Below are 23359 nucleotides of genomic sequence, written 5' to 3' on the forward strand. Positions count from 1 at the left end.
CTGCACTTTCCCTTTTGGATGTCACAGCAGTCAGACATAGGACATACTTGTGAGGAAAGGGGCATCAGCCGTCCAAAAGCCCTTGATACAGAAACACAAGATATTGTACCTACTGATGAATTTATACTATGCGTTACCTCACACCATTTAATCTACAAGGCACATGTTTTTGACTGTAAGTCTTCCAAAAATAAAGCTGCACTGTGTTATAAGACCTGTTTTTTGTGTGTATGTGACATTACAAAGAGAATTCTTGATATTACTGTCAAAACAAGAAACAAAACACAATTCAGGGGGATATACTGATTCAGATCAATTTTAAATATATAACACTCTATGTCCTCTCTTGGGTCTTATGTGTTTACAAAGGCGTTAGTGATTTTTTTTATTACACCTGACTTGTTTGATTGCCACATTTTGCTTCGAAGATGATCAAAGATTACTTCCAGCTAATAGGCAAACACGACAGACATTAATAACAAATGTTGGAGCCCAGCATTTAAAACTGTGACAATGGGTGGGGAGTAGCAACACATTGCATTCTTGACTATTCATTTTTTTTAACTTTTGAACAGTCAACAAAAGAAGTGATTGGCAACAAATATTAAATCAAGTAGGAACAAAGAAGGCCCTTGAAACTATAATGAATATGCAGCTCTTTCTGAGGGAAGGGACTGCTGAAAGCAATGAGATTTCATGAAATAAGAGCTATGGCTTAAGCTATAATGAAACAATAAATACATTCTTCACGAATATGAAAAGACATTTCCAATTTTTCATTGTCAGATGTTGGCTCCTATATTACTGCAATCTGCCAACCTGCACTATGGGGTTTAAACAAAATAGAAGAGATAAGACTGCAGATTTTTTAATATAACAGTATGTGAAAAAATAACTATCATTTTTTATCTTACCTCTTTGAGCACGTGACAGATAAAACATATTTCAGAAGTGGGTAACCAAAATCTTATGCCAGGACAAAGTCCCTGTAGTGCACATAAAAATATGCTGGGGAAGACAGTCTGGGTTATTCCTGCCTCGGACAAAGGCAAATCCATCCATAGGATTGCTTTTGCTCAATGACCTAAGGCACTTGATGGGTGATGCGGAAGGATGGGAAAGTCCGATGTGTACCTCAAGGGCATCTGATTTTGGGTCAGAATAGGCAATGATTTGAATTATGTGATGTTAATTATTATATAACACTGTATGTCATCACTACTATGGTTGCTATATGCCATATCGATGGTATTACAGTAACAATTACCCAGATCAATGAGGAATGAATTCTGATGAAATTTCTAATGAAACTGAACAAAGTGCAGCAATGGTAGAACCGGACAAGTGCAGCAGTGGTGGAACCAGAGCTGGCTTCAGCATGTAACAATCCAGCACCACGCACCATCTCTCCTGCCCTGAAGGACTATTACAACAGATGAAGCCCAAAATCATGGACTAAGTGAACTCAACGGACATTTTAGAGGGATGGCCCATAGACTAAGGGCATGGTATCTGTGTGCACATATGAAAAGACAGGAAAGGTGGTGGTGATTAATTGGGAGGTATTGGAAAGTGTGGGATCTGGGCATGACATAGATGGTATAGAATAAGGGGTGGATATTGTCCTGGTTTCGGGTGGGACAGAGTTAATTTTCTTTCTAGTAGCTGGTATAGTGCTGCGTTTTGCATTTAGGATGAGAATAATGTTGATAACACACTGATGTTTTAGGACTCTTCAGCTTCTTGTACTGCCTTGCCAGTGAGTAGACTGGGGGTGCACAAGAAGCTGGGAGGGAACACAGCCAGGACAGCTGACCCAAACTGGCCAAAGGGATATTCCATACCATATGACAACATGATGAACAATAAAACTGGGAAGAGTTGTCCAGGGAGTCGTGGCTGCTGCTCAGAGACAGGCTAGGCATTGGTCAGAGGGTGGTAAGCAATTGCATTGTGCATCACTTGTTTTGTATACTCTTTCATCATCATTATTATTTTCCCCTATTATTTTCTGCCTTTCTTCTTGGATAGCTGAATCTTCAGGAAACTATGGTTACAAACTAACTTGCATAGAAAGGAACCCTATAAATGTAGGCAGATTATTATAATTTTATTTATTTTATGGACATAAAAGATCACATCGATATGTGTATGAAGATGAATATCATACCTGGAACATCACATAGACTTTCTCCTTTTTTACTACTTAGTCCCTCTCTTTTTACTCTGGCACCCCATGCTCTGTCCTTAGTTATTTCCTGTTTTTCTTATCTTCCTTTTAGTTGTTCTTCTCACTTATCTGTTTTGGGGTTTTGGTTTTTTTTGGTGTGGGGGGAGTGGGTGGTGGTTGTTTTTTTTTCTTCTTTCTGGCTCTTTCCTTCTTCCCTTTTTCTAAATTCCCCATTCCATTTTATGATTTACCTTCTCTCTCAGTCATTTTATTCTTCCTCAAACCTTACTTCTCTGAATCATCCTTTATCTGGTGCCTGTTTTCCTCCCCACTCCCACCCCCCACACACACACACTTATTATCGCTCTAGTCTTTAATCTGCCCCTCACTTCCCATCTGTTCATTATCTCCAGGTTGTCCATCTCATCCCATTACAGACAAACCATGTTGCTTCTTGCTGCCCACATAAGAAACAAGGAGCCTTTTAGCTGGCCTGCTTTTCTTCATTCTACTGTATCTTTCTCACACCACATCCCACTTTGTAGTGAATGTTAATACGAACTTTAAAATATTTTTACCAAAAATGAAAAAAAAATACAGTCCTGGATCTGTGAAAAAGGAGACGATAGGACTGCTTAGCTTTTGTGTGAGGTGCCAAAGATACAGTCTTGCTTTTGTTGACTTTATTTCATCTTGCTGCTGTCGCTGACATTCCAAAGAACACATATATTTCAACAGTCTTTATGTTTTATCTTTTAAACATACACACCCATAGGAGCTATCAAGAGCAGAGGAAGCAATAAATACAGTCTGGAGAAGAGAGCTCATTGGACTGGCTAAGGAACTGAGAAATGCTTCGTGTAAAAGAAAAAGAGCACAGAGGTAATATTTTATAAAGCTTTTTTTTATTTTGGAGGAGGTTTTGGGCTTTAGACCCTGCTAAACAATTTCAACATCTGTAGACTCTCCAGTATGCTTTGGGATCACTTCCTGGAGTGGGACTGAATAGAAATGACTCTTAGTCATAACAAAATTTTCTATCTAAGCAAGATTATGGCACAAACAACCAGAAGAAACATCTCTTCCATTTTGGTGGTTTCTTTGCCTTTGGAAGGGAATGGGCTAAGAATTCAAGACTACAGATCCAGGCATGTTTGGAAGTCCCAAATTGTTTAAACAAATAACCGAAGCAATTTGAAACAATAAGCATTTAAATAATTTTAAATCAATAATTTTAAATCAAGTTTGGAAAAGGAAGATTCCTAGTTTTCTGCTGTTCAGAGAACAAGAGGCGCAGCACAGCTACCTTCTGTAGAAGCTGAGTTAGATGCAGTTCTTGCAGCTGATATGTGTGGGCTTAGTCACTAAGATCAAAGTAGGTTTTCTTGTAAGGGTAGATTAGGATATTGTTTCTTGCAGTACCCTTTTACTGAGATTTCTAGTTTACATTTTGAAGATTTCCTTGACTGGAATGCTTTGATTTACAAGGAAAGCAGAAAATACAAGGAAGCTGGTGTGCTGAGTTAGTGAAAAGAATATGTGTGGCTCTTTGCTAACAAAGCGTTTCTTAAAGATCTACTATCTGAACAAACTAAAGTGCATGAAACTTCTTGATAACTGGTTTGACCCTCAAATTCATGGTTTCTTTTTCAGCTTCACTGAGGATGAAGATGATGCTACAGTGTTATATGAGATGTTAGGTTCTTTATGGTTTTATGTGGTACTTACCTGCAACCTAGAGATATAATCACTTGGAAATCTACAACTGTACAGCCACAGAACAATATTAAGGAAAAGGTATTATTTTATAAAACCCATACTTTGTTGTTCTTTTAACATGCATGTTCTTTTTAACATGCAAGACTAATTTGTTTTGATGTACATTCTTTCATTTCTGATGAGACAAAAATCAAACTTCATTTTTAATACTCTTCCCCTTTTTCTTGCAGAAGAAAGTAGAATTTTATCACATAACTTTCAAATGAGAAATGTTTTGTTAGTATTTCAAATTTTTTTTCCAATTTTTGTCCTTTTTCATTCTGATAAAAATTTACTTTTAAGTCAATTGCCCTAGAAAAGTAGCATTTATGGCAAACAGTGAACTTTATTTTTGTTTGTTTTCAGCAGACTTTACTTTAGAGATGATTAGTTAGGTTGCTGAGTTCACATCTGCATGATATTTTATACTTGGTAATTGCTTCCAAAAGTGTTTGTTAAAAGATTGATTCTTATGATGCATGTTGACAGATACTGAGCTGAAGAATCTGCTCTCTGAAGTGTGTAGGTTTGCAGTGTGCAGGAAGTATCAGGCAGTGATGCAGGTAATTATCACCTGATGTGACAACATGATGGTACCGTAAGCCACAATGCCTAAACTTTAGTTGGATGTAGATGAGCCTTGAGATCCTGTGACAAAAATGAAATTAACTCCTGTCACTTCAGTAAGGAACTATCAGGGAGATATTAAAAAAACCCATAAATATTAGAAGTCCCTGAAAGCTAATGAACCGGTTTCCTTTAGCTGAAATGACAGAGTGTCTGCCAAGAAATCCGAAGACCCAGTCTATGTTTCTCTCTCTAAAGCAATTAGTCAATCAGTACCTTCACAGATCTGTGAAACAATCTGTCCTATTTCATACGTCTGTGCAAGAATTACTTTAAAGTGATAAGGTTACTGCAGTGAAGCCTGGCAAAGACTTTTACAATGGGGTTGTATGCTGTTAGAGTCACCAGCAGCATGCTAAGAAATGTCAACTGTAATTAAAACCAATCATCTTCAAATATATGTCATGCTTTGGAAATGGTGAGGAATGCTTTTTGCAGTAAGAATTCTCAGCCTTGTGAGCACAGACTTTTTAAAGATTTGTTTTTCTTTTTGTGGGAGGAAGATTTTTGTTTTTCTTTTCCTTTTGGCAACACCATTTTGGAAGATGTTTATTCATTATGGCAATTGTATCAAAAATCACAGAACTGTAGGTTTCTTATCTAAACTTGTCACAGTTCTTATTGAGCTTGCATTTAAGGATTGTCCCTGCATGTAATTCTGAGTACGTGACATGGAATCTATTTTAAAGATTTGTGAAACACTTCGGCAAAACATCTATTTACTGAAAAGTGACATTTCAAAGAACTGAATTGAAATTGTGCACAGCTTTTGGCAAATGGTTTTGAAAAAATCACGTTTGTAAATGGTTAAAGACTTGCTTCTAAAATAAGGCATTTAAATGTTGCAGACTAATTTCACATAAGGATACAGTTTCCATTTGCAAAAATAAGAAGCAGCTCCCCTATACCCTGTTCATTTAATTCTCCATGTACTGCACTGATATAGTAATTTAAATATGATCCTCCTTGATCCAGGCAAGTATTTTATCAGGACAAAATGCCTCACTGTGTGAGGTTTATAACTGGTACTTGGATTTTTCATTCACTAGAGAAGGCTCTTTGGCCACTCTCATGCTTACTAAGTATTTGGTCGTTCATTAAAAAATGTAACAGAGGCAATTGAAAACATTGCCTCCAGTCATCTTCAGAATCATAGAATCATAGAATAGTTTGGGCTGGAAGGGACATTTAAAGGTCGTCTAGTCCAACCCTCCTGCAATGAGCAGGGACATCTTCAAGTAGATCAGGTGCTCAGAGCCCCGTCCAACCTGACCTTGACTGCTTCCAGGGATGGGGCATCTACCACCTCTCTGGGCAACCTGTTCCAGTGTCTCACCACCCTTATCATAAAAAATTTCTTCCTCATATCTAGTCTAAATCTACCCTCTTTTAGTTTAAAGCCATTACCCCTTGTCCTATTGCAACAGGCCCTGCTAAAGTGTTTGTTCCCATCCTTCTTATAAGCCCCCTTTAAGTACTGAAAGGCTTCAATAAGGTGTCCCCACAGCCTCATCTTCTCCAGGCTGAACAACCCCAACTCTCTCAGGCTGTCCTCACAGGAGAGGTGCTCCAGCCCTCGGATCATTTTTGTGGCCCTCCTCTGGACCTGCTCCAACAGGCCCATGTCTTTCCTGTGCTGAGGGTGATAATGCCGTTTCCTCATCCAGAATACTGATCTGGAGACAGTAGACCTGTAAATATTTTTTCCCAATATGGTCAAAGTACATTTTGAGAGTCTGAGAGGTACAGTGATCACAAAGATTTGTTATTGTGTGCAAGTTCCGTATGTGCCTATGTGTGCCAGGGCAGCTCTGGCCAGACTCACTTATGTATCTGAAAAGATCAGTGTAGTGCCAAATGCTGTCTTGGCACAATTTTTCAACTCAGAAAAGGCGCTGTAGTTATGCTTCTGCTTTGGACAGTGGAGCAGAAAAACAAAAAATGAAGACTTTTCTACTAGTTTGCTCACCTATTTACTCAGTTAAAACCTATTGTTTTTCAAAGTTACATTACAACCGGACATGGTGTTGAAGGTGGAATCCCACTCCTGTTGGAGTCAAGGGCCAAACGTTCATTCACTTGGTTAGGGCCAGTATTTTGTTGTAATGAAATGTCAGCTGTCCCCTGCAGACAATAAGTAGCTTTTAAACAAGATAAAGCACTTCCCTGGTAAAATAGTTTGGAAACTATTGGTTAATGAGAGGTTTCTGTTGAGGAAATTCCTCTCAGCTCCAACATATTTTCTCTTTGGACAATATTTGTCTTTACTGTAATATTCTTACGGTCATCTCAAATAAAAAAAATGACTCGGGACTACCCTTTTAGAAAAGTGGACTGAAGACATAGACAAGAGGAGAATACACTAATCGCATTTAAGTGAAATAAAATAAAATTTCTTGAATGCCTTCATGCCTGAATTGGCTACTTAGAAAGTAAAGTGTTTCACATTCTATATAAAATGCTGAAGAAAAGAATGAAGAAAATCTATTATGGCAAATTTTATTCCATTTCGTTTACTTTGCACATCAAACTTAATTCTGTTGTTATTTTAGTGACATTAAACAAACAGAAATTTTAGAAGAACCAAAGTCCAAGCTTCACACTACTTCAGTAATTATTGCTGTTTTAATTTATAGATATTTTTATTTTAATTTTTACTTATTGAAGTTTGCATAAAAACAGTGAAGACTGCTTTTAAAGTCTTCACTACTTTTATATACAAAAGGATTATATAGTTATGCGTTTATTCTTGTGAGATGCATTATCATGCAACTCTTTCTGGTATGAATGAATATCTTGAAAGTGATAATCTTTGCCCTGTCAGGGTGAAGAGACATATTTTCTGACTGAGAATAACATCATCACAAACAGCAACAGTAAGTTTCATAAACTTTGAAGTCTACTGTGAGAACCTTTCATGATGATTATCCTCCCAGGAAAAAAAGTTAAGAATAAATTCATTATTGTCCTTAGGTCAATACAAACATGTAAAAGCAGTCTACATTTTTCAATGCTGACACACAAATTTGAATCAAAATAGCTTTCAACATGCAGCTAATATGATTTTTTTTTCTTTTACTGGTTCTAGTAGACCATCAATGAAATATTTACCTGACTAGTGTGGCTCTCCCTATGCCTTTGAATCGATGAGCCTGCCGTAGTACTGGCCGACAGTCTTGAATATTCATTTTCCTCTGGTAAACCTAAAGCAGAACAATACTCATTTATAATCTGACATTTATGCATTGGCTGATTTCAGCACGTGATTTAAAAGACCTTGACATGTTTTACTAAAAAAGAATGAAAAAAATCACACATTTGCCTGGATATTTATCATTTCCATGCTTACTGAAACTGGAACAATTATTGTTTACCAAGTATGAATAGCATCATAGGTATGCACGCAGGTTTACAGAAGGAGCAATTGTACTGAAAGAGCTTACGAATAACACATTACCTATACACTGGCCAGGGATTCCTCCTGCAATGCGGAAATCCCTGGCTCCTCTCCCCCCTGGCTCCTTTTCATCACAGAAGCAATGCAAAAGCAACTGAAAACAGGCCTGCAGTCTGCTCTCAAAGTCGATAGTAGGTCCAGGAATTACAACTTCATCTCCTCAGTAGAGAGGCTTTTTTTAATTCTTGTACTACTTATTGTGCAATCTCCATGTGGGAATAACATGCCCAAAATGTAGCTGTGTAAAAACCAGTCACCCAGTGTAAAAGAGCCAGGCAGTCTCCCTCTGTAGTCAAGAGAAACAAACATCTCTGCACAGTGACCCTAGAGCAAGGCTGACTGCTGGCGCTTCCCCATCACTTCTGCCGGAGCGGGAAGACCACCCGCATAGCACTACAGACGATCAGAAAGGTGGGATGAGAGGAAGCAAAGGCAGAAGCAGAAACAGAGTCTACAATAAGTCTTTTTAAGCCCCTCACAAACTAGAATCACAGACACCATGGTAGGTCTGGTATCTGGCAATTTTAGTATTGCTTCATATAGCATATATTCCACATTTTCATGCTGCTGTAGCATCCATAAACAGTGTATCACTACTACTTTAGTCAACTGAACAGAGGTAGCCACCATGAGAATAAGATTCATCCTGGTAGGAGATATGCAAGTGCTGTGGTTTGGCTCAGCTAAAAAGTAAAATTACTGAACAGAAAATTGGTTCTGTTTTAACTCAAACCAGGACAGCAAGTTGAATTGTTCTCAGTAGATCACCTGAGTTTTACTAACTAGAAATGGATAGCATCTAATCTGAAGTATTTGATTAGACTAGGCATTTACCTTTTGTGTGACTAAAACTAGGTAAGCTGATTCTGGGCCTAGATATGTAACTCTTAGATAAGAAAAAGTGATGCGAGCCCCACTCTTCACGTATTATACACAACATACACAGAATCATAATGGAAAAAACACCAAAGTTCAAAGGCAATGAATCATAAGCTACTTATGGGATTAGGTACTGGACTAGACATGGTTCTGTTTCATGTTCGAGTTCAGTTTCTTGTTCAATCATGAAACTGGCATAGAAACACTGTGAAACGTGCTTGTCTTCCAACTTGCTATTTTCAGCATTAAAAATAGGGGGTTTAATTTTTTTATTTTGATAAATAAGCGTTAACTCTTACATCGTTACTGATATATGACCTAACTCATGAAAATATAAATTGCATGAATAATCCCATAAAATAACCTGACTTTGTGAGAGAAATAGAATAAGAATTTTAAAGACAAGAAAAGATCCTTATTCCTTTTTGGCCTCTCTACCCTTCTTTTAGTTTTCCCCTTGGAATGGTGCATCTCCACAGTTTTGTAAATAGGGACAGCTCGTTCTTTTTGTTTGTTCTTCTGAATGAAGCTTGTGTAAAGTTTTCATAAAAATGGATCTTTTTCTACAGCTTCAAATTATCTGGACTTTCTCTGGACACACACAAGCAGTGAAGAAGGTGGAACCCCTGCTTGCAGCTCAGGAGCCAGGCCAAATCTTGTGAGAATCCAGCATTTCAGTCCTTTTCTGCTGGGTGCAGAGAGGGCGTCTGATCCTGTTCTCTCAGTAATTTGAACTACATGTTGTTTCGAGGTGGAGTCATCACTTTTTGGAACCGATCCATGATGTATTAAGTATGTACTGGGGCAAGGTCTGATGTTTAAGTTCTCCAGTATACTAAGCTTGTAAAATATACGTAAGTTACCACTATTCCTTTCTTACCTATATTAAATTCTGCACTGTCCAACTTAAAATTCTCCCTCAGCAAAAATAACATATATTTTGTCAAATGAAGCGCTTTGAAATAAATTGCCCTCCAAAAATCCAGTTTTTGCCAATACAAAACAAATCCCTTTTTTTTCAAATAATTTCCTGAGCTAATAATTTATTCACAAGGATTTAGTTTGGATACATCTCAAACAAAGTAATACAAAATTACCCACATTTTAATGCAAAATGCCTTTTAAAAGTAAGTGTTATTAATTTAACTCAAATAAAAGATATCATGTAAAATATTTGCATGATTCTAGACCACCATAAATGAATGAAAACACTTTCCTAGGCCAGGGGCATGTTTTGAACAAGATATTGGTTTTGCACTCTATTCATAAACTTTAGGATCTACCGTCTATGACAGCCTTGAGCTAAGAATACAGCTATCAATGATTTTCTGTTTATTTCTACGAAAAGCACTTTGATAAGAGGTCTTATCAAATAAGTAAAGTTTCCATGTACAGCAACAGCACGTTGTCACAGCCATGGCAAGCAGAGGCTTGGTGGAATTTGGAAAGATAAATGGAATAGTTGATTATATTCTGAGAGTTTTCCTTTACGTACACCTAAGTAAATATTAGGATACCACAGCTGCACACTGAATAAGACCTTGCATAATTCAGCACAAGGTTGGAAGCATCAGTTTAGCAGGGGCAGGGGCAGAACTACAAGAATGTAAGTTAATCGGGGATTCAGGCTGGAGCACAAATTACACCATCCGAACTGGGCTTTCTTACAACTATTCTCAAGTTACTAAAAGTAAGTCTAATTTGGCAATTTTTTTTTCAAAATTCTGTTTACTAACATTATTACTGCAATTATATGTGGTGGTGAAAATGATAGCAAGGGATATGATTAGATCAATAATATCTAACTAGAGAAGTTAAATGAAAGAAATGTATTTCTTTTTTTTTTTTTTCACATAAACAAGAATATGGCCTTGTCCAAAGCAATATGTGTACTCAAACTAAAAACCCAATCAGTTACCCACTTACTCCCTGTAATGCCTTTTTTATATCAGTTCAAAGAAAGATCCCACACTCAATGCCTGATCTTCTTCCTATACTTTCTATTTCCTGTTTCTGCCCTGTTCTCAAATGCTCCTCTTAGGATCTTTCAGATAAAAAGCTTGCATCTCAAATATTGAGGTCCAGATCACCGGACATCTAGAAGTGGGTCTGTGGCACCAGAGAACCTGCAGTCTCATAGGGTCTGCTACCCCCAAACTGGAGACCCTGCACCTCCTGGCCTCCAACATCCATATTTGCAAAACAGCAGCAACACCACGGAGTCTCTGGATCTGTGTAGCTGTGGCCCCACATCATTCCCCGAACCTTCTACCTTCCTTCATGATTCCGCATTCACACACAGGCTGGATCTAATGATCAGCTCCACTTGATACATTGGCTGCTATACTGTGAAAGAAGCATCACCAGGAAAGGCAAGATGCGTGGCTCTGTGCTTAACAGCATGTAACCTGTGTCATGCTGACATGCCCCTTTTCTGTCAGGTTATCTGCTGTGACACCTCTCCCATTCTGCAACTTGTTGCCTGACGTGCTTAGATGTCAGGATAAGTTTCAAGAGACCATACAGCAGGCTGTAGCCCACAGGTGACCTGCTTAGACAGAATGACTATCTTCTCAACAGCTAAAGTTATACAAGACTAATCTCCTTACCTGAATAATGCATACGGCTTTTGGTGAAACAGACAGGTTCTTGACAGTTACTCTTATGCCAATCAGCATAAACTATATATTAAGTCCATTTACATGTATCTCCATACACACGCAGTGGACCTCAGTTGTAACTGAAGACGAATAACTAGAGAGACTTCCTTTGAGGGGCAGCAGCACGCCAACGGAGCTCGATGAACAGCCCAGTGCAGAGTGTGTGCCTCTGTGACTATTAGGCACGACGCAGCACGATGCTCCTGCAGTCCAACAGGGCTGTCTCGTCTATACAATAGCTACTCTAATTTTCACTTGGGTTACACAAAGTACCTCTACCACACACTCCACTGCGGGTAAAGAACTGTCAGACATCGGGGGAATTTCTCTCTTTCATTAACCAAAGTTTAGGTCACCTCAGTCACTTATTATAGTGATCATATTTAAACATTTCACTTGATCATAGAATCATAGAATCTCAATTAAACACTCTATATCCTATTAGATCCTAGTTGCAAATGACAACAAAGTTCAGTAAACTTTTACCCGCAGTGTTTGAGTGTCTCCCACCAGAGTATCTGCTGGTTTGGGTGATTTAGGATCACAACTTTCAGCATTGTCATGTAAAAGGTTATTACAGGCTTTACTCTTTGTGTTTGGACAAGGAATAGCAACAAAGGTCTTTCTTTCAGACTAAAAACTCTGGTAGATGTGGAAGATTTGTGGCAGAAAAGTCACAGTTTGTTAGCACAGAGCTGTAGAAAGGTGTTACTTCTAATATTAAAGATAAACTAAAGAAGAAGAGGTTTACATTATATAAAATGAAGAAGCAACTTCTTTTAAATTTCTGCACTAACAGCAGTGCCAGAAATTAAACTCAGCTTCTGAAAGTGACACAGCATTAACCTGTTTGGAAGCTGAGCCAGACAACTTTTTACCTGCTTAGTAATGGTTTTGTAAAGAATTCATTAGGTTATAAGTAAGATTAACATCTTCATCAAAATGATTATTCTTGTGACCGTAGTGACTTTAAGTTTCCTGATGCTTCAGAGGAGTGGGGCTGATACTTCATTCATGACAGCAAAAGACTAGTCTTATTTAAGAAATTGCTTCTATATTAACTCATATGAGTGATGTATGAATCTAGACTTTAGTTCTATGAGTGGAAATTAAATTGTATAGTTGCACTGTATAACAGTAGGAAGCAGATTGCTCTATATTCAAGGGTTTTGTAATCTCAGTATAAAATATTTAATAATGTATTTCAGGTTTTATTTTCCCCATAGCTAGAGGACTTTGGTATACAGTAACAAAGAGATGAAAAATTATTTTACATGGAAACATCTCATGGCACGTTCTTTAATTTCAGTATTGCCTAATACATCCAACAAGGCACAGATTTCAAAATCATGAAGATGTTAAAGTTGTATCTTGGAAGGATTTTTTTTCCTAAGCAACCTTGATTTGAATTAATGTAATCAAAGTACACCAATGTTTTCCATATTGTCATCTATTTCAATTATTATTAAGGGTGCTTGGAAAACTAGCAATCTGTATCACAAAATTTATAATCTGATTTTGCCCTGCATCAGGGTAAAAAAAAAGCTTGTGTATTTTCTACAACAGTCTGACAGGCAAAACATAGATTTGAACCTTGAAATACCACAAATAATATTAATTCCTTCACCAGTGGGATACTGACATACCTAAAGGGAGTTTTTTTCTACTCATGGTATACAGTGAATATCAAAACCATTCCTTGTCAAAGCTGCATCAAAATTGGGAGCCTTCCATGAGAAGTTAGGGTTTGATGAATCAGTGTTTTTAATGGAAAAAATATCTTACTGGAAAATTCCATTGCATGACAGTACACCTGTATGATTAAACTTTCCATATATAAATAGCTTGAAAAGAATTAGATTATGCATAGTAGATACTGCGTATTATCAATCTGAATAGCACTGGCTACTAGTGGTTGCAAATACACTGATAAAAACTTCACACAAATAATTACAAGCACCCATCTTGCCTATTAGTTGGCCTTTTATTCAAGCAATGACTATTTATTTAAGTAACTGAGCTCATTTACTAATTTAACTATAATAATCACAAATTGCAAACTTAAAGCATAATTTCATTTCTAAGCTGAAAGAAACACAGCTCTTGTGATTAAACTCCCAGTTAAGGGGTCTGGGGATAAAACGGTTGCTCTTACAAAAAGCTAATCTCCCACAGGTCCCATTAGGACATCAGAATATACAGTTAAAATCCTATGTAGAAAGGAATCAAAGACTTGGTCTACCCACAGTTTTTGTGTTAATTTAACAGTCTGACTGTTATACATACTGAAAATATGCTCCCCTCCTCCCCAAATCATTATACCAATACAAATGGGGACACCGTTGTAATGGACAAAGATGCTTTTTTCTTCTGTCACAGTGTGTTCCTGGTTCCACACAGGAATGAATGCACCTTTATACTTGTATAACTTCTCAGACTGGATGAGTTTTCTGCTTTGATTATCAGAGAGAGCAGGAAGAATTATTTTGGCCAAGCACTGCAAAATTTGGAGAATAGTTTTTCTTAAAAAGAAAGAAATTATTTGATTTTGAAATGTTTCATTATGATAATAAAGCAGCTGTAGTCTCTTTTTTTTTTTTTTTTAAAGAGGATAACATATTTGGGAAACAAAATTCAATATTTTACTTGACCTAATATTTTTTCCCTTTGATTTTTCCAATATAGCTCTCAAACTACCAACTGCATTATGTGTAGTTCTACCCTTAACAGTAAAGGTTATACAACTGTTCCACTTACACAACCCATATTTAGACTTAAGTTTTCAGCATGAAGATAACTGTACCCGTTGCCATGCAAGTATTTAGACATCTGCTTCTCCACATTCCATCAAAATAAATACTTTCTATTTGTCTTGTGTTTTTTCATAGTTGTCTATTTGTATCATGTGACTTTCTGTAATACAGGTGTTATATCCTTAGGATTTATGCTTTTAGGACCTTGAAAGTTTTCATTCTTTCTGTCATTGCTCTTGCACCATTTTGATCATCTTGTGGCAATAACAAACAATTTGTCATTCACTAGTATGGCATCTGTAGCAAAGGGAGATCACGATTTTCCATTTTCTGTCCCATTTGTATTGATTATAAGATCAGAAACCTCACATCTCAGTCCTCCATGCCTTGGGCTGCTTATAGACTTGGAGCTGTGCTAATTAGAAATTCCTCAACAGAGGTTGTTTTATTTTCTTCACATTCAGCTTTTATTGCAGAGGGGCTTATCAGTTCACACATACAAAGTTAAGCCAGTTCCAGAAACACAGATATTTCACAACTCAGAAGATTCCAGCTTGACTATATCTTAAAAAGCTCATTCAAGGAAACACTTCAGCACTTTTATGTTAGAAGAGCGTTGGGATTAAAAACTGCTTACCATTTGATACTGAATTTCCATTTTCAGCAGTCACAGAACTGGACAGTGGATTAGATGACTGAGTTCCATGGTTATTTGCATTTTTATCCTGGGTTTCTGATCCAATATCTGATGTATTTGGATCTTCCCTGCTCCTCAAGTTCAGATTAGTTTCAGCACCTGACACAAACAGAGAAAAAGCTTGTCAGCTTGCTGTGGCTTTCACATTTAAGTAGAAAAAGCTAACACACAGAAAGGGATTACTTTACCAAATTAATTTAATTAATCACTAAATTGATAAGTCCAGTGATAAATGTGGAATGTTTAAGTCAGTGATTTTTTGATTTTTGCAGGGTTTGGTTTTTTTTTTTTTTTTTTGCTAGTGTTCCACTCGTAGTCATTTAAAGTTTATGGAAGTGAAAAGCCTTAACAAAATTCAATATGCACTGTTTCTTTTCACACATATATCAGCTGATAAAACTCAACAAATGTTTGTATCGCCTCTATTTTAGATTCTCTTCTATTTCAAATAAGTTCATATACAGCTGTCATCACTACAATGTCTTTCACCATTGCATTAGTTGCTACTAGATATAACAGGGGTTTACTTTTTTCTCTTATCTCCTCCCACAAGAAATGAAATGGCCTTTCATATGAAACCATATGTAGCAAAATTCCTCCCAGCAGAGCCTCCTCACAGGTGTTATTTACCCTGCCTCAGGGCACTCCAGCCATCAGTTGTCATTTGCTATAAAGTTCCAGGTTACCATGCCTTTTAGTTAAATTTCTTCAATATATCAAGAGGAGGCCTGAGCCTGTAGGAGTTCCCAAGCTGCGTACAGCGCACAGGCGTTTCTCCAAAGAGAAGGGCAAAACCTTTCTCTTCTTCCCCTCCTGACTGATGGCACGTCCACACAAAGCAGAGCAGCTCACAGCAAAGTGCCTGGAGCTGGTTCCGAGCTTGCCTGGCTTTGTCAGCCCAGTGAGCCACAAAAAGTAGGGTTCAGTCATCAGAGGTGCCCAAGCACTGCTCCCCACTGGAGTTCAGGGGCCAGAGGCAGGCTCGGAGCTGGGATACAAGACCGTGAACAGATGGGGATTGTAGGAGAGACCCCCAGTGCAATTATGGCGTCCCTGGCTATCCGCACTCCACCCCTGTGTGGTGGGGCTGATGAGGCTGCACAAAATGCTGTACTGGCAAGGCTATGCAGTTTTTGATAGATTTCTCTCTCTTTCCTGTGTTTCTCTTCCTTTTGTGGTAAACACTTATATATACTTTTTCCTTGCCATGATCTCTTTTTTTTTTTCTTTTTTTTTTCCCACAGAATACAAAGCTGAATTCAGTTCCCTGTTTAGCTGCATTTCAGTTTCCCTAACTCTTTGCACCCGCTCCTAGGGCTGATGTCTTATGGCTGACCTGGGTGCATGGGCCCTCATTTAGCACTCCAAAAAGGAAATTATTCTTCTATGGCACCTCTCAAAGCGCTATTCCTTGATTTTTGTTGTGTCTACTTAAGCTTTGTCATATGTACAGCAACAACCAATGGAAGTCAGAAGACTAGTTATTAAAACCAACATTACAGCATTCATCCTTACTTCCAATGACATCCCCACCTCTCCCAAAGATACAATATGTTCTTGTGTCTTGAGCACATGAGCATTTTTCAAGGGGACAGTAAAAACATTTTTTCACCAAGTGACAGATACTTTCAAACTTAATGTTGACCACATGATTGATATTTCATTTTTATGCCTGAACTGAAAACAACCACCTAATTTACAAAGTACCAACATTTTAAAAATTAATTAATGAAACAAAAACCTACATATCCATTCTGGTTAACTTGAAATGTTGCATTTCAGTGAAAAGGGCTTTCTTAGTTTTGTTGAGCTTTCGGTTATCTAACTCGGAATCTTTCTTAATGTTTTCTCTTCTAACAAAAAAGCTGTCTTGAAAAGTCAAAAAGTTCATTTCCAAGCTGTCAGAATAAAACATTTCAATGTTTATTTTGCTCCCTCCCTTGCCCTTTTTTCCCTGATCATTATTTTTTGCCAGATCTGATTGGAGTGTTTCAGTGGCACTGTTTCATAAACCGCATATTTAGGCAAATGTGCTATGCATTGAAAAAATTTGGCCAGCTCTACCCACAGTAACTGACTTGGGAGAGGCGGTAGAACCAGAGTCTGAGCTGGAAAATGCATACAGTACAATTATAAGAGCATGCCTGATTTAGCTTTTGTACAAGCAAGTTGACTGCAAAATGCATCTTTGCAGCTCATATTAAATTTGTCTGAAAAGGAAATGTCACTTTTAGATGTTAATAGTCAGTGCACTTGCCTATAGATCATAATCCACCTACATAATTATTGTGTCACCTTTTACATAAAGAGTCTCGGGGGAAGTGGCTGGGATCCTTATTTTTCTTGATATCCGAAAGATTTATTGATTTGCCTGACATCTGCAATTCATTTGAGAATGTGCAAGTAGAAAGACTTTTTCTTGCATTCCTATTTGCAGAAGCCTTTTGTTTCATGGGTACATTGATAACTTTTCATGGCATTCATGGAGGGTTCTTGGAAAAATAAATTTTCTCCTTTATATCTGAGATGAAATACTACAAAGAATTGTGGATAGCTACTATTGAGCTAAAATATCATCTTAACTTGGCAGAAACAAGTAGTGGAGAGATATGCAGCATATCTTTTGGGACAGTTATCTAGATAGAGATCTGTTATCCCATTTGCTGTATTCGGTCATTGTAAGAAATGTATGCCTTTAGTCTCTAAATAGAAGACGATATAGAGAAAATACACTTCACAGTGTCTTATTTAATTAATCTTGGGAGTAGGGAAGACGCCTATATTTTGTTTCAAAATAATTTGGATTATATAAAGGTACTTGAACTAATTTTTTTATGTATAGGCATCTTCAGCTCCTTGCTGGAGCAGATTCATGTGAGTCTACAAAAAAAAGTGTAACCACATATATTGGTTAACTTCTAAAAGACGCCTAGAGAAGTCAGAGTGTATCCCTAGCAAACAAGTACTGTTCATTTATTTTGGACTTTGTGTACAATGGGGGAGTTTCTGAAGAAAACATTTGCTATAAGTAGAACAATAAGGATGCTTTAGTCAGGTGTAACCAGTGTACTCTCCCAGTGCTGCAAAACTTACCTAGGATCACTGGATAATGCGTGTTGGAAGGGACCTCAGGAGGTCCCTCGTGCACCCCTGCTCCAAGCAGGACCAGCTGTGAGGTCATAACAGCTTGCTCAGGGCTTTGCCCAGATGGGTCTTGATGCCCTCCAAGGACGGAGCCTGACCAACCTCCCTGGGCAGCCTGTCCCTCTGCCTGCCCCCGGGCCTGCCTGTCCTCACGGGGCGAGGTTTCTCAGCCTGAACCCCTCTCATTTCAGCTCATGTCTGCAGTACATTTTTGCCCTGCCACACACAGCTGTGAAGGGCCCAGCTGCCCCTTCTCCATTCCTCCCCATAGGCACTGGGGTGACTGTGAGGTGCCCCTGAAACCATCTCTGCCCCAGGCTGGACAAGCCCCACTGCCCCAGCCTCTGCTCATGGGGACATCCTCCAGCCCTGAGCATTGTCGGGGTGAACTCACTCCACATTAACGGCTTCTTTCCTGCATTTGGGGGGCACCAAACTGGCCACGGTATCCAGATGTGACCTAACAATGAGTGCTGGACAGAGGAGACAACCCCTGCCCTGACCTCCTGGTGGGTGCTCCTCCTGACACAGCCCGAGGTGCTGCTGGCCATCTCTGCTGCCAGGGCTTGCTGCTGGCTCCTGCCCAGCTCCCAGGGCACCCAGCACCCTTTCCCCAGAGCTGCTCCCTGGACAGTCTGTCCCCATTGCAAGAGGTAATTCCTTCCCAGGTGCAGGACTTTGCATCTGTTTTTTCAATAAGCTTTAACATGCCAGAAGGCCCTGGCTTTATCTTCTGTGCTGCGGTATCCTTCTCTGTCCTGCATCCCCACTACCCAAAATATCCCTGAGCATAACAAAGATGTCTCCTGACTTTTTATCATAATATCCTATTGCACACAGTTTATCATTGCACAGTGGTATCTTAGACAGGAGTACTGTGGACAATTATAAAAGATATAGGGAAGGCCTCTGTTAACACTAAAGACTTAGAAAATTCCTACTGATTCCTATTTTATCCATGGAGTATTGGTCTGAGATTCACTTCATCATCATGTTTTCTCAGTCACAAAATACAGAAGTTTGAACTTTTCTCCACATTAATGTCAACCTTACCTGCTGCCATGAATCCCTGCACATACAAGTATGCACTGCTCTCTCATCCCTTGATAACTTTCTGAAACTATCAGAAAAACTTTAGGACAGTGGAAAAGAAAAAGCCATGGTTCCTACAGTTGAACATCTTCACCAACATGCTGAATGTTAGCTTTTTGTTCAGACTTGTGCTCTGCTGTTCTCACCAGATGGATGGATTTACCAGATTTCAATTTTATTTTTTTTTTCAGTAACAGCATCTTAGCAGTTTCCAGATCATAATAAATGTTATTTGAAGAGTCATCCATGCCTACTTGTGAGAGACTAGTTACAGAGAGGTATCAGCTGTAAGAGCATGGTGGGAGTTCATGAGTATAAAAGGAATACAAGCTTTAAGTGAAAACCTACAGACTCTTTGCAACAGTGAACAGCATTTGGATTATTATTTCAGTAAACGGACATTGCCAAAAAGATATTTCTGACTCAGTCAAATTCTGCTCTGACTAATCTTGCAGTTAATGAGGATGTGTGGACTACAAGGATGTACGGGTGTTTGAATTGGGGGCACAATTTGCCTCTCAACTGCAGCAGAGTTAATAGCTGGAAGCAATACCACATACAGGGTTTTTTTTTAATCAGAGTATGAGTTATTTCCTTACAAGCAAGCTCTGTATTCCAATAAACCCATAATTAATTACATCAACATTACTTGAAAAGTGTAAGAGGAAAGGTATGCAAAAGAGGCAGCTCACGAAATCCACATTTGCTTGTTTTTCTCAGTGTTCCTGGAAGAGGCTGAGTTTAAAACGCATGACAAAGTCATAAGGCATAGGATGGACTGAAATTTCACTTATTTTGGAAAGAAAAGTCAGAGTATGGCAATCATAGAAATGATTTAATATATCTGCTTTTTCTTTTCCTTTTTGATTCGATATAACTTTTTTTTTGTCAAAAGAATAACTTAAACTCTTTTAATTGAGCTATGACTTCCAAATATCCTATTATAAAGCTCTTTTTCTCAAACATAAAATGTAGGATCCCAAACATCATAGTTATTTCATAAGTAGTATTTAGACTGAATTAGTGCTGTTATCACAAAATTAGAAAACGGGACAGTATAAGCTCTATTCAGATGACAGATTAAAGCGCAATACTGAAACATTTTGAGAAACTATTAATTTTGCAAGGAAATTATATATTTAGCATATTGAATAAAGTCTAAAGCAAAGTCTAAATCAATGACTGATATCAGCATTTTGGTGGAATCACCATAGACTCTTTGTGCAGCAAGACTGAATAACCAGTATGTTATTAAAAGCCCAGCAGCTGCTAACCTGCTTGCATTTTTCTTTTCTGTTGAAGCCCTTGGTTTTGCTTTCCTTTCTTTAAAAGTAGGTGTACCCATAACGTATATCTGTCCCCATATGTTCTTTTTTTCCAAATACTTCTCCTTTTTAACAGTTAGTGCTCATTTACAGTTTGACTGGAAACTCATTAATAACAACAGAAGGCCTCCACTGCTTTCAGTGGCTTTTGGATCAGATTCATGCTTACCTGGGACACTTTGTGCAGCCCTGCCAAAGCACCAAGGGATTCATAATACAGGATAAATACAGAAGGCCTCTTGCTTTGTCTATCCTGGTAATTCGAATGTGATCATAACTGTTCTCTGGCCCTGAGGCAAATGGTAAGAGACCCATGTCTATGCTATTACACTTTCTTGCCCTCCACAGCAGAGATGATGCATCCAGGTTGTCTACTGGGAATGGTCCCTGGCCTGTCCTGAACCGTGCCCAGACCTGTCTGGAAGGGAGCCAGCCTGCCAGGTCCAAAACCATGCCAGGGACTGCTCTAGCACTTTGCGCCAAGGGTTGAGCTGCCGTATCCAGGGCATTCCCTGGCACTAGCTCTTTTACTAAACCAGACATAGACCTTCACCTTGACAACACTAGGTACCACAATCAGAAACGACCGGTCAATATTAAGTCCATCTCAGGAAAAAAAAAGGAAAAATATGGAAGAAAAGCAACCTCAAACCAGATGGGCCTAGTGGAGCACTGAACTGTTGTACAGTTTCCACTGAAACCACATTTAAAAGTTTCATCCTGACTGTATGGGGAGAGCACGTTCTCCTGAGTTTTGCTCTAGTGTAAATGTAAGTAATACACCCCACTTGATCTCATTTGACTTGTACCTGGACCATTCTTTCAAGGCACATGTTCTTTTTCATTAATTAAACAGAGAGCTAAGGCTGAGTTCCCAGCTGTATTTCAGTACCACAAGCTAGGCAGGATGTATCTAGGTCCTAAAGTAGAAACAATCTCTGTCCTGTTCAACAAAAACATCAGCCCCATAAAAGAGAAACCACAAATATTATAGAAAAAGCTTAAAAGCTTTTCCAAAAAGGAATGAAACCTACAAAAATAAACAACACATAATAATGGAAAGAATTATATGAAAAGGGGGGGAAATGGTTCCCCTTCTTATCATTTAATGTTTTTAATAAATCTCAGGATAATGTCCAACTGTATTTCTCCATTTGTGGAAAACATGACTTTCTGTAGCCAATAATCAATATACAGTTTTACTTATCAAGATCCACAGCTATTCACACTTTATTAGCAACTATGAAATCTGGAAAACACATATATGCTGGCAGATAAATTAATGTAACAGAGGAGGAGAAGCTTTTTGTACCTGAGCTACCATGGAATCTAAAAGCTAACAAGCTTGATTTCGTTGAAACCTGTGGCTGGCATCCAGCAAAATGGAAATTTCAAATCAAGCAGCTTGTCATACATCTGAATAAGAGAGAACTGACGGCTCCTATTAACTGTCATAGGAAAGAGAAGACATTGCAGGCAGAAGGCACTCCTGATCTGTGCTCTTAGTCCTTCTTGGGAGAGTCAGGAATACACCAAATCCTAGTGGCCATCCCTGAATATTTGTTACATTACTGTGGTAAGAGGACATTGTGAAGTGAGGAAAAAAAGGAAAAAAAGATGGCAACTGCAGAAATTATGCAGATATTTTTTCATGTAGGAAAGTGAGAGGAAGATTAAATAATAACCGCCATTTTATTTTGGCTCAAGTGTTTACCACCGTGTTTTGTTGCACCTTGACAATTGCACTTGGTGTTTCCTGTTGTGCTCTGACTTACTCTTGATGCATTCCTTGTCCGTGGCATTTGCTAGCTACCCTCAGCATACGTTGTCTTGGGTGCAACTGGATAAATGCATATTGCTTCAGAGTAGTTCAGTTTACCCACATGAAGTCACACTGTGACCTGCTGTAGCATGACTGTTTACTTTGTCTGCTGAGAGCTAGAGGCAAACAGATGCATCTTATTTGCTGAAAGAAATGGAGCAGGATGAAAACTGTCAAGACAGGATTCCCCCGGCCCATTAGCGTGTACTGCCTGTCTCACCCTCATAGCTGTGCTGCCGGCTGCCGCTGCCATCAGAGCCAATAATTATTCATTGATTTATTTCACCTCACAAAGCCTGCCCTCACAGCAGCAATTGTCTAGGATTTCCCCCTGCAATGATGCTCCTAGGACCGGCAGCAATGAATTTGTACTGTCATTTCTAGAACACTTTCTCTCTGAGCTGTGTAAGTGGAGCTATCAGATGGTGTGTCAAGCCACTCCAAAAGCTACGTTCTTCAATGGAGCGGGTAAACACAAAACCAGACCACTTGTTTGTTCTGGGAAGCTGCATTCATGGAAGCTCCATATGAACGCTGGACAGCAAAGAGAGGAGGTTCAGGCCATGAAAAACATCAAGTGACAAAACTCTGCTGGAGGTAAAGAGCTCCTCTGAAGAATATTGTGTTAGTGGGACACTGATCAGCCAGAGTTCAGAAGATAAGACTGGTAGTGAGAAGGAAGTCGCTGAAGTGACTACAGGAACTCCTAGGTCTGGTTCAGACCTTAAGAACCATCAGCTCAATCAGTTTTTTGTAAATTAGTTCACAGCTATGGAAAGTATACACCTAAACCAGAAAAGTTCACTCTGCTTTCTTCGCTGATGAACTTGTGCTGGTGGAAAGATAGTGCTCTTATTTTATATTTATTTCAGTGACAATCATTACAAGTTACAAACCTTTCCCTCCTTCCTAGAAGTTACGTTAGGAACATCTCTAGGTCAGGTAAACTTTCAGAGTTGATGAGATAGATATGGC

The 23359-nt window shown here is 38.6% G+C and overlaps 1 protein-coding gene across 1 annotated transcript in view; it reads right to left on the reverse strand.

The window, feature by feature from the left end:
- MYO16 (myosin XVI) overlaps nt 1-23359 on the reverse strand; it is a 322775-nt gene that overhangs the window by 9759 nt on the left and 289657 nt on the right. The window contains 2 exon segments of the mRNA XM_009892140.1: nt 7667-7758; nt 14942-15100. Coding sequence (XP_009890442.1) covers nt 7667-7758; nt 14942-15100 — 251 coding nt within the window.

Source organism: Charadrius vociferus, unplaced genomic scaffold (assembly GCF_000708025.1).
Source record: "Charadrius vociferus isolate BGI_N301 unplaced genomic scaffold, ASM70802v2 scaffold218, whole genome shotgun sequence".
Taxonomy (NCBI): domain Eukaryota; kingdom Metazoa; phylum Chordata; class Aves; order Charadriiformes; family Charadriidae; genus Charadrius; species Charadrius vociferus.